Source organism: Argiope bruennichi, chromosome 11, assembly GCF_947563725.1.
Source record: "Argiope bruennichi chromosome 11, qqArgBrue1.1, whole genome shotgun sequence".
NCBI lineage: Eukaryota > Metazoa > Arthropoda > Arachnida > Araneae > Araneidae > Argiope > Argiope bruennichi.
The window spans coordinates 28,323,686-28,336,768 of NC_079161.1; the positions used below are offsets into that span (position 1 = coordinate 28,323,686).

At 33.0% G+C, this 13,083-nt stretch overlaps 1 protein-coding gene across 1 annotated transcript in view; it reads left to right on the top strand.

The window, feature by feature from the left end:
* LOC129957461 (mannose-P-dolichol utilization defect 1 protein homolog) overlaps positions 1-7,484 on the top strand; it is a 45,273-nt gene extending 37,789 nt beyond the window's left edge. Inside the window, exon 5 of the mRNA XM_056069774.1 lies at positions 5,764-7,484. Within this exon, the coding sequence (XP_055925749.1) occupies positions 5,764-6,015 (252 nt within the window). The 3' untranslated portion in view covers positions 6,016-7,484. The remainder of the gene's footprint in view (positions 1-5,763) is intronic.
* Positions 7,485-13,083: the final 5,599 nt, after the last annotated feature.

Genomic DNA, 13,083 nt, shown 5'->3' on the forward strand with positions numbered 1-13,083 from the left:
TGGGGATACTATTAGGGCTGTAAAATCCTCGATCTGAAGATTCGATTTCAAGCAAACATTTACCGTATAGGTGACTTGGTGAGCATTCAGAGATTTTTTCATCGGTATGGCGTGGAAATTTAAAGAGATGTAGCGACTAAACTATTTTTTTTTTCTGTTGTCCACTGTAAAATTCATGAGGTAAAAAAAATATCTATACAAAGCATTTGTATAAATTGTTATATTCTCTCACATATATGGTAGGAACACATTTGAATTTATTGTGGTAATCTCGAGACAATTTTCCTTGAATTATGTGAATGTGGTAGTAGCCTCGTACATACTGAAGTTCTCAAATTCGATTCTTCAACCCCATCGGTGGATTTCTAAGATGCCATGAGTTTTCGGCCCACATATTGTGGTAATATAGCTTGTGAAACATTCTTTCAGAAGCTGCGTACCATTTAATACTATCGGAAATTTGTGGCGCAATTTATGACCGCCAAAAGAGCGCCTAAAGCCTCCGCCAAAATGAGTGTCGCCTAATGGAAGTTGCTAAACTTCTGGAGAGGCACACCATCGCGAAACTTTTTACAAGAAACTAGTCTCATTAAAAAACAAGTTTCGCTTGTACAGTTATTTATATTTAATTAATGTTTCAAACAATGCCATTGTTTTTCTATCTTTTTAATAGTGTCAATATTATCAATTTCCCAATAAATATTAACAATAGTTAACAGTCGTATTGAAATATTATTATGTATTGGTTTACATCGATACGTTGCCAAAAAACAATCGACCAAAATTGGGGTAATTATTTCCATATGAATCTGTGTAAATCCCATTGATTCGTTCAATTTGAAAATTATGATAGAAACACATTTTATAGAGAATAAATAAAATGTCTAATACTAAATGCTATGAGAAATCAATAAAGGATGTATATAAAATAATAAATGGATATTTTACATGATATTTGCATTTTTATTTTTATACTGTTCTGAAGACTACTTGGCTTTTGGAAGACGACGAGGAGGCAGAAATAATTTTTAGAAAGGAAATCAGTTGTGTTGCGAAGTTAAAAATTGCGCCAAGATGTATAATTTGAAAAAATATTTTCGCTTTTCAGCGGTAATCTGTGGCTTAAGAGATATAAATGGCGCCAGTGACTTGGTATCGTTTTTACATTCTCTTATACGTAGTAGAGCGAAAGTATTGTAATCGTCAAAAAATTTGAACTGTAGATTTTGACAAATGTCCACATTTTAGACCTCCCTCGTTTCGAAAAACACATTATTGGAAAATGCCCGTCTGTCTGTGACAAAGATAACTTAAAAACGCTTCAGCAGATTTACAGATTTATATCAAATTTTGAGCAAATTCGGTTCAGAGGAAGTCTGGCTGTTCGAATGTAAGTTAACATGATATCTTCAAAACGAAGAGGGCTATATGGATAAAATCCGGTACACTTATGTAACATCTATAGTGTGTGCACTTATAAAATTGTAAGCTAAATTCAATGAGGGGTTGACCGTCTGTTCGTCTGTACGTATAAATACGATATCGGAAATATACAAATATGATAACTCAAAAACACAATGGCTTAAATGTTTTAAATCTGGTACGACATTTTGCGATTACAAGCGTAGCTCTGCGCCAATTCTGTTCAATCGGTTCCAAATTCGATTTTTGGATACAATTAATCGGATGCCAGGGATTAATCGCCAAATAACTCGCCAAGGATTGCACGATAGATTCAGCAAAAATGTTTAATTCATACGAAAGTTTAATATTTCGTAACCATCGTACGTCAATTCTATACCAGGCTTTTTTTGGGTACGCCAATTCTATACGAACCTGCCCTTTTCAGACCTCTTTGAATGCGAACACTTTTCGGAAATTGTACTTGTTTATCTGTGAAAGTGGTAACTCAAAAAACGCTTTCCGCTGGATGAATGAAATTTCTACATGCGGTTTTTACACCAGAATTGTAGTAAAAACCATAAAATTCGTACAAAATGTGTGGGTTTTCTCAAATTTTAAACGAAATCCATTCACAAGAAGTTAATCTATTCCTCTAGCCATGTTCGGTTAAACATAATAACTGGAAAATTCAAAGAGTTGTATAGATAAAACTTGGTACACAATTTTGACATCCGAAATGTAAATGAATACCAAATTTTGAATCAAACCCATTTGTCGTCTGTCGGTCTGTACAATCAAATACATGTGAACGTAAGGATTTAGGTAAAGGAAATTTGGTACGTGATCTTGTTGCTAAAATTGTTGTTGTGTGTCGAATTTTTAATTTCAACTAGTCTAGAAACAGGCGACACAACGCTTACTCGATTTTCTTTGCTACGAAATACAATAAACTCATGTCTGAGACTCTGAAAATAAAAATCTGAGCACTCGTGACATTCGTGATCTGGCACAAAGTCCGCAAATAGTATGTGAATGCAATGATTTGGATATATGAATTTGGTATATGTTCTTGTTGCTAAAATTGTAGCTTTGTGTCGAATTTTGAATGTCTGAAAACGCTTACTCGATTTTCTTTCTTTCTACGAAGCGCAATAAGCTCGTGTTCGAAACTCTGAAAATAAAAATCTGAGCACTCATGACATTCATGATCTGTCACGGGGTCCTGAAATTATATGTGAATGAAGTGGTTTAGATATATAAGGTTTGGTATATGATCTTGTTAAAATTGTAGTTATGTTTCGAATTTTGATTTCAGTCGGTTGAAAAACAGGCGTTCGAATACATCTTGATTTTCTTTACTATACTACGAAGCGCAATACGCTCATGTCCGAGACTCTAAAAAGGCCGTGGTGGAATCGGTGCGTTTCAGCTTTGAGACCCGATTCCTCTAAAGGACCGTCGTGTAAGCGGATCTGGTACCCGTTAAATCCGTCGGGGCCAAACGTCCTCCCGCTGGTGTGGGGCGGAAGTTTGGAAAGGGGGTGCCATCTCAGGTGTCGTTCTCGTTATCTAACCGCGGTTCAGAACTGCGAATTCCATCCCAAAATAGCCCTAGTGTTGCTTAAAAAAAGGAACGTTAATTTAACTAAGCTAAGCTAAACTAAACCGAGACTCTGGAAATAAAAATCTAAACATTCATGACATTCACGGTCTAGCACAAGGTCCTCAAGTTCTATGTGAAGGAAGGCTGAATCATATCTGTATTAAGGAGTATACGAGAAAGTTTTATGAAAAACTTTTACGAAACGAGTTACATTTTGTGGTTTTAACTGACAATAACATTTACTTGAAAACCTAACTTCTCTATACTCAAACACTAAAACCTATATCACCTAAATAAACTTATTTCCCGTATCTGCGGATGTACACTTTTCACAATTAACATCCGGACACATGTTTTGCTTTTGCGTATTTCAGTCTGTAACTTGGAGAGGGGGCGGTGCCGGATCTTGACCCTCTCCCGGACCTTTTAAAAGTGGAAAGCCCTCTGTTTCGGCATGATTTATGTTCGAAAAATATTCGCTGCGGAAGCGTTCGTCCTAATTGCAGGTTGGCCCAAATGGACGGGCAGTTAGAGTCGCTTTTATTGCGGTTTGCTTATTTATTGTTTTCGGTGGGTCTGGGAAGTGGAGGAACTAATCTCGGCTGTCCATCCCTTTTCGTGTTTTTAAGAGAAGGATATCGTCTGCGTTTTGTTTTGTTGATGTTGCTCTGTCTCGTTTCGAGCTGTCCTGATTTTGTGGGAAAGTTGGTCCTTGGATTAATTAAGAGTCCAAAAGGTGGAATTTGGTGAAATGTGGTTCGCTCTCACCAATCTGCCGTCTCGTAATATAATTTTGGAATATTCATTAATTTTTTCTACATGTATTTTCTTTCTATTTGGCAAAATTATTAACTCGTAACTAGAGACAGGAGTCAAAATGACTCCGCGTTGTTCATTGGCTCTGATTATCAGGTGGTATTTTGTCCTTGAATACCATCATCTCCTCAGTACCTTCAAGTTGTCTTTCAGGAGTATATTGGCAAAAGTCTTAAGTATGGACACGTGTGTATAACCGAATTATTCATTTTCCGAGATTTTGTTGTTATTTATAGAGTCATTGGACCCATGTCTCTGAAATTGCTTTTATTTTGAATAATGCAAAAAGAAGAAAGAAATATTCTTAAAATCATATTTTAAAATACTTTATTCTTTATTTTTTGTTTGTTAAATTCTAACGGTTGTTAGCATTAGTGTGATTCCGTAATATTTAAACGAAGTAAATTCTCATTAAAAGATTGCTTAGGTTTTTCTTATAACATATTTCCAACTTTTAATATTATAAAATTAATATTTTTCGCAATCTACGGGATTTCCAGATTGTATTGTGTTTCCAAAATAAATTCTAATGCTGTTTACAAAAGACAAAAAAGAAAAATAACAATGGAGTCATTTGGAATCCATGTATCTGACCGCATTAGGAAATTCAAGTCTCCAGTTACGGGTTAAACTTATCAAATCAAGACTTCATTATACTTTTTCATACAATTGTCTTAAAAGATTTTCACTTTATTGTCTGATAAAAGTTTCAGAAAGATTTGTATTTATCAAGATGTTTGATTTCAAGTTGATGATAAATCTCAAATTTCAGGCTTCTTAAATCTGGAGAATAGAGATTAAGTATTTTAGGAATTTTATCTGTTTGTGAATGCAATAACTCGAAAAAGCAACGATCTAAATGAATGAAATTTGGTGTGCTTTCTTTACTTCCAATAGTAAATTTTTATTAATTTTTAAATGAAATTCATCTATGGGAAGTCTGTCTGTCCATTCGTGCTCATCTGAATGCGATAACTCAGAATAATAAAGTCAAGGCGCTATTGATAAGGCTGTTGTTATTACTTTTTCGTATACGAAATGTACGAAGAAAAAGTATTGTAGTTGTTAAAAATTTGAACTAGAGATTTGACGAATTTCAAAGTATCAGAATTTCCTGAGTTCTATAAGCACATTTTTGGAATTATGTTCGTATATCTATGAATACAATAATTAAAAAAAAAAAAAAAAATTGAACTAGACGTATGAAATTATGGGCTTTACACCAATTTGGTTTCAAATTCTGAATGAAAGATTATTAGCTCAGGATTTAATAGAAGCGATTAGGTTTCAATCAAATTCTGAACAAAATCTCTCTGCCTGATTGTCCAAATATACTTGTCAAATTTAAAGCTATATCCGCCAAACAATTGACCGTGTGTAAACACTTTCTGTTTCATATATGAACACTGCAACTCAAAAATGCGAACTTGGCTTCAAAATATTTTAAACATCTTGAAATTTACGAATATATTTGAGTTTTTACTGAAATTCAGACTGCAAATTATCACTACTTTTTACTTCTGACGAACGCGTTGTGATGAATAAACTCTTCAAAATGTTGTACATTTTCCATGACGACTATACTCGTTAAAAACAGTTTATTGGTTAACTACAATTTTAGGTCTATGTGAAATTTTGGTTTTCACTCCGTCGGGAAAGAAAAGCAACAAAAATCCGTACTCGATTTTCTGATCTTTTTGATCTCGATTTTCTGATCATGCCAGCGATTAATCGCATGATTAATTCAATAAAATGTGTTTTCATTGTAATACCTTTAGAAAAATGAATCATATTATGAAGATATCAGCTTGATTTTAATGTGACGTCAGTAAATAACTTAAGATGCTTTGATTGGGTAGAGGTTATTGTGTGCTTGATATCTTATAATGTCACCTAGAATAGGCATCTAAAATAATTGTATTTTTATTTTCCCTTTCTAGATGATCCAGGCTTTCAAGAATTTCCAAAATGGACATACAGGCCAATTATCTGGCATAACTGTGAACCTTCTTTTCCTGGGCGGTCTTGCAAGAATCTTCACTTCCATTCAAGAAACTGGAGATTCCATGATTGTATTCACTTTCATCATGGCTACTTTGGCCAATGGCGTCTTGGCCGCTCAAGTGCTCTATTATCGCAAAGAAACAGCTCGTGTTCTTCTCGAAGCTAAAAAGAAGAAGAAAGCGAATTAAAAAATAATGACTGTTGCCAGATTTTTTGACAAAGAAATGAAATTGCTGTGATCGTCTGTTTGATTGTAAGAGCGAATGATCAACCGATTGTGAAATTTTGAATTAAAAAAAAAAGTCGTTTGCGAATTGGCGTGCAAAATCATTTGTGAAAATTAGGCGTTTAATCAGAGATTATAACAGATGCTGAGTTCGAATTTTTATATTCATACTTCTAATTGAATTTTAGATGTAATTATATTTTTATTTCATTAAATATTTCAAAAGATGATTTTATGCTGAAATGTCACAGATGCATTAAGTTCTTTTTTATGGACTTATTTGATTTATTTATGCTGTTTCGTACACTTAATTTTAAATTATTTATTTATTTTATTTCTAACATCTGTCTTTACGGTGCTTCTGACTTCTAAACATTTTTTTACGGTCTGTTATATAATATCTGTATATCAGCTTACAGTTTTTTTTTTAAATTCTTAATATTTAATCTATTAAAAGAACAATCTTTACGTTTGTATTAAAATATTTTTATTCAATCGAATGTTCATTGTGACATTCTATCATTTTTGAAATTCATTAGTCTTGTACTGCACGATTTTTTTTATTTACCTGCAAAAGCTTTGTAAATCTCTCTATAAATACGTGCAGGAAAAATTTTTTAATTGAAGTTTATTTATTTATTATTTAATAAAGAGTTCTGTACGAAAAACTTTTTAAGTTAAAGTCGTAAAGTCGTTAAAACAAATACCTTTTCAATGACTTATTTTTTAAAAAAAATAATTGAAAAAATGATAGCACTCTAAACATGATTTACTCTGCAGTGTAGGGTTAATATTCTTAACTTTAAGAACAACATTATTTATAATGCGTTAAAAATTGTAAACTAGGCAGATGGTTTTGTGTTTCAAGAGCGTAGCTCAAACCTAAAACAACAACAACAACAACAAAAAAAAAAACATATCTTTTTTCGGATCATTTCGTAGTATTGTGTACATTCCAATTTTGCACAATTGTGTGTTACTGTTTATAATAAAATTTTTGTAATTCATGAATAAATTAAGCCTGAAGAATCTCATTGTCTTTATAATTCCATAAGCCAAAAACCTTTTAGAACTGTGAGAACTCTCATACTGTATATTTATTGAACCCATAGTGAGATATAATTATAAAGCTTCTAGTGAAACTATTTTATTACTTGTGACGCAAGCACAGTTTCATTTTTTTTATTTCATCATTTTGGCATCGTATGATTTTGACTGGATCTATTTTTTAAATAGTATTTATTCTTTAAGATTTATATATATATTTTTTTTTGTCGAAAGACATTTTATTTGTTGACGTCTCAATAACATGCAATGTATAGGTATATTATATTTGATTAACATGTAAATTGTATTTATACTAGCATATAATTAATAAGAAAATATTTGTACGAATTTGTCTGAATAAAACAGCGATTTTTATAAATTTGATTTTGTTTTTAAAAATTCTTTCGCTTTTATGCTGCACTGCTGTCAAAAATTTTTCAAGAACTTATAATGAAACATTTTTTGCATTTGGACAAATTAAGCCAAAGATTAGGGCCATGTGACCAATCAGTCAGAACCAGTTTCATCTGACTCGTTTGCATACAACACATGCATGTAGTTTGTAGTCGTAGCATAGAAAATGTACAAAGTAGTAGCCCTTGATTTACGGGCTATTAAAACTTCTCATTGTGGAAAAATGCTCGTAGCATAGAAAATGTACAAAGTAGTAGCCATTGATTTACGGGCTATTAACAACTTCTTATGGTGGGAAAGTGCTCGTAGCATAGGAAATGTACAAAGTAATAGTTTGTGATTTACAGGCAATTTACAGACAATTTCCCACCGTGGGAAAGTGCTCAAAGCATAGAAAATGTACAAAAAATAATAGCTCGTGATTTACAGGCGATTTGCAGACAACTTTCCATCGTGAGGAAGTAGCATAGAAAATGTACAAAGTGATTTACATACAACTTTCCACCGTGGGAGAATACTTGTAGCTTAAAAAATGTACAGAGTAGTAGCTCGTGATTTACAGGCGATTTACAGACAACTTCCCATCGTGAGAAAATTACCCTTATCATAGAAAATGCACAAATTATTAGCCCATGATTTAAGGCGATTTGCAGACAACTTTCCATCGATGGAAAATTACCTGTATAATAGAAAATGTACAAAATAGTAGGTCATGATTTGCAGCGATTTACAGACAACTTCCCATCGTGGGAAAGTACTCGTAATATAGAAAATGTACAAACTAGTAGCTCGGGATTTACAGGCGATTTACAGATAATTTCCCATCGTGGGAAAATTACCTGTATCAGAAAATGTATTAACTAGTAGCTCATGATTTACAGACAACTTCCCACCATGGGAAAAAACTCGTAGCATAGAAAATGTACAAAGTAGTAGCTTGTGATTTACAGACAGCTTCCCATCGTGGGAAAATGTTCGTAGCACAAAAAAGTCTCCATGAGTTGGAAAAACGCATTTTTAGAAAATGTACGTCTGTCTCTCTGTGACAACTTAAAAACTCTTTCAGCTAGGCGGTTGAAATTCGGTACATGGTCTTTACACCAAATTTGCTGATTTCTTACATTCATTACATTTTGAACAAAATCCGCTCAGAGGAAGTCAGGTTGTTCTCATATATGTTGACACGATAGCTACAAAACGAAAAGAGCTAGAAAGATAAGATTCGGTACACAGATTTATCATGTATAGTCGGGACAACTGTCAGATTTTGAGCCAAATCCAACTACACGTTGACTGCTTGTTGGTCAGTATCTTCAGAAACATAGAAGCGCGATAATTTAAAAACGCAATGACTCTAATATATCTAATGAGGTATGAAATTTTGTGACTGTAAATAAAGTTTTGTGTCCAATTTTTGTTTCAATTTGTTGAGAAAAACGTGTTTAAAATAAAAATTTGACTTACGGGACTAATCTCAGTGATTAATAGCCAAATAACTTGCCGAATATTACACAATAGATTCAGTAAAAATGCTAGATTCCCACCATAAGTTAATATTTCGTAACTATTGTACAGCGATGCCGTATAAGGCGTTTTCCGGCATGACAAATCTATTAAAGATCATGCAAGAAAGTTTTGAGGAGACCTTTCTTACTGGTTTAAACGTTTATTTATTTATTTATTTTTGACGAGTAGGAAAATTAAGTTTCTAAATCGATCTTCTTGAGGTTTTAGACATTTTTGCTTAGTCTGCTTCGGCCACTGACAATAGCAGATGATAATGGAGAATTTACTGTATATACGATATATCAACAATATGCTTATAAGAAAAAATGCAGGCAAGGACACCAAAAAAATTATTATTGACAGATTCAAATAAAAAAAAAAATGTCTGAATTTGCAAAGTTGTATTGAATTAATATTTGCAAAATTAATTCGAGGAGAATAAAAATGAACATAAATTAAAATGTAAGCGAGTGCAAATATTACTAACATGAAAAATTTGGTTCCGAAGTGCTTTAAAGATGAAATTTTCAACTGCAAATCGTGAAAAACGCACTTCTCTCTCCCCCACCCCCGGAACCTTCCATTCTCTGATTATTAACACCAAACCTTCCTCCGACCTTCAAAATTAATTACCCTCGAACGCACAATGGCAAATCGGATGACATTTGCATCAATTGTTGTAGCGCGCGAAAAATTCCACACTCGATCCATATTTCATCTGTTCCTCGAGAAGAGATGGATCTGCCTTTCCAGAAGAAATGCGCAAGATTCGGGAACGATCCTGCAAAATCCAATACCGGACCACCTTCCGAACTTCCCACAGTCCCATTGTTAAGCGACAGGTATTTGTTCCACTCTTCCGAAACGCAGTAACTGTTCCGCCTCCTCCTCCACCCCATCCCCCGGAACACTTTATTAATTCTCCAATTTCTAGGGGCTAACTGATGAGGCCAGGGGAGAGGAGGATTGGATGGAAATCGTTTGGAAAAGAGGGGTGAGAGTTATGGTGGCAAATGAAATGGTAGGAGGAAAGAGTGATTACCGAAATTATACCTGGATGGACGTGGGGATGTATCGATATATAGAATCGTAATCGTTTTCTTCGTCACTGCATCGATGGAAGTGGAAATAACTACTTTTTCAAGTTATTTTTTGATGTATGTATTATTTTAGATACAGTTAAATTAGATTGTAAACTATACTTTTATCATAAGCAATGAAGGGATGTTTTTGATGTAAATTTCGAAAAAGGATGTGTATCTTAGGATTCTGATTAGATCTTTTGATTAGATGAACGCATTGTTATCATGCATTTCATCATGCGCATTCATTAAGTTTTGTTATAAGTTAGTCAAATTGTTATAATTTTGGTCAAGTGGAAATAAATACCTTTTCAGGTTATTTTTTAATGTGTGTATTATTTTAGGCACAGTCTAGATTTGATTATAAACCATACTTTTCGTCATAAGTGATGAATGGATATTTTTGATGTAAATGAAAGTGGATGTGTATTTTAAGGATTCTGATGAGATCTTTTGATTAGATGAACGCATTGTTATAATTCATTTCACTAAACCAATAAGTTTCGAATTCATTATTTGAAAGGCAGAGATTGCTCTGAGTGTTTAAGCTTTGTTCGGATTAGTTGAAGAATTCACATATTCAAGAAGCTCTTTCCGAATCAGAGCATTATGGGAAGAATTCACCTATAAAAGAAATTTTTATATTGCTTGTATTATTTTAGACTCGGCGTTCTCTGAACATGTTTGAGAGAAAGAACCTTAGAGCTATCTTTGGTCCAATACCAGAGAGAGGATGTTGGCGAATTGGATTCAGTTTTGAATTATACAAACTCTATAGGTTACCACGGATAACAGTGGTTATCCGGAGCAATAGGTTAAGATGGCGCGGCCTTACTGGAGAAGCCCTGAAAACAGTGGCCTCAAAATATCCACTTTTAAAAATCCTATGGAATCCATCTCTACGGAAGAAGACCTCCAACCAGATGACTGGTTGATGTGTAAAGAGACCTGAATGTTCTGAGGATAAAGAACTGGAAGGGAGTTCAAAGATCCATACTTTACTTACTTGACGTATTGGAACGACAAAAAAATTATAAGTGCGTTTCCTCACCAATTATAATTTTAAAAATAATGCGATGGCCGCCATCTTGAAGTAATTTAAAGATTTCTTTACAGACTCTGACACGCTCCTCTTTTTTTTTTTTTGCTCAGTTAAATTATCGAGAACCGAATGGCGAACTATTTTTTTTTTTTTTCATGTGCAATTCTTCATGAATAGTTTTATATATGGCAGGGGATGCAATGTTAAGTTCTTTCTATATCATCTGTAGGTGCAGCGATTATCATCGATTAACATTTTCCGTATGGCAGATACCGAGGTTACTACTGATAACGGCCTTCCTGTGTGTCTTCATTTTGAAGAAAATTGCGACATCTGTGAAAAAGTGTAAACCTTCTGATTACAGTAGCACGAGATGGATCTTCATTTATAAATGCTAATTGTAGAAGTTGAATGCTTTCTTCGTGGTTTAATTCCACTTTAAAATAATAAAATCATAGTTATAATATTTATATCATATCGTAATGTATATCGTAATCTATACTTCGCATACGAAAAAGTGAAAATGTATGTAAGATTGTTATTTGTTGAAAATGGCAGTACGCGCAATATACCTTTTTTCTCACTAATGCAGCAATGTTTATTCTAGCTGTGTAGTGAAAAAAAAATCCGATGTAGAAAATTATTTCTTTACATTAATTTAATGCGTATCTTCATACACAGCCATAGATATAATTGCATTTTTTCTTATTGTATGTTCTAAAATTCTAAAAACTGAAAATTCATTTAAAATTTAAGTTCCAATTGATTGGCTAGTGCTCTACTTTATACTTTCTAAATATATTTAGCATATAAAAAAGTGAAAGAAGCATTAACATCATGCAGGTAATTGGAAAGCATAATATGAAGGGTCTCTTATATTCAGAAGTTGATAAATAATTTAACCAGAGGGAATGGTTTTTCTAAACATTTCTCGCATACTTTGATGTTATCTCAGAGAACGCCTTGCATAGTAGTACAATAGTTGCGAAATATTAACTTTTGGCATGGAATTAACATTTTTACTGAATCCATCGTGTCATCCTTGGCGAGTTTTTGGTGACTAATCCCTGGCATGTGTTTACTAGTATCCGAAAATCGAATTTGTGCTTTAAACGCGTTTTTCTCAACCGATTGAAATGAAAATTTGACTCAAAATTATACTTGTAATTACAAAGTCACATACGAAATTTGATATATTTAAATCAAAGGGACTTTGAGTTATCGTGTTTACAGATTTCTAAAAATACAGACCGACAGACGGTCAATCCTTCATTAAATTTGGCTCAAAGTTTTATACGTGTCTAGATTATATATGTTAATTCTGTGTACTTTATTTTAATTACCTAATTTTCTTCGTTTAGTAGTTTTTAACTTATTCAAACAGCAGGACAGATAGACTCCCTCTGAGCGGATTTTTCTCAAAATTTGATAGAAATATACAAATATAGTATAAAGACTATATTAAATTTCATCTGTCTATATCAAAGCATCTTTGAGTTTTATTAGAACTTTCATAAGTATCTATACTATAGAAATTAAATTTGTTAACCGAATTTCATCTATCTAGCTCTTTTAGTTTTATAATTATAGTGTTAAATTGTATTCGAATAGACTGAAAGATTCACGTTAAACAGATTTTGTTCAAAATTTGATAGAAATTATAAATTTGGTGTAAACACAGTATATCAAATATCATCCGTCTAGCTGAACTAACAGACTAACAGACAGACGGACAGTTACTTCCAAAAATGTGTTTTTCGAACTCATGGATGTCTAAAATGTGAAGATTCATCAAAATTTCGAATTCGAATTATTTGATGATTGCTATACTTTTTCCGTACAACATATACGAGAAATTAAGAAAGATGTAATGTTTTGTAGTTTTATCTAATTGAATACCAACTGAAGTGTTGTGATTAAATCTGGATTCTGAACTAAG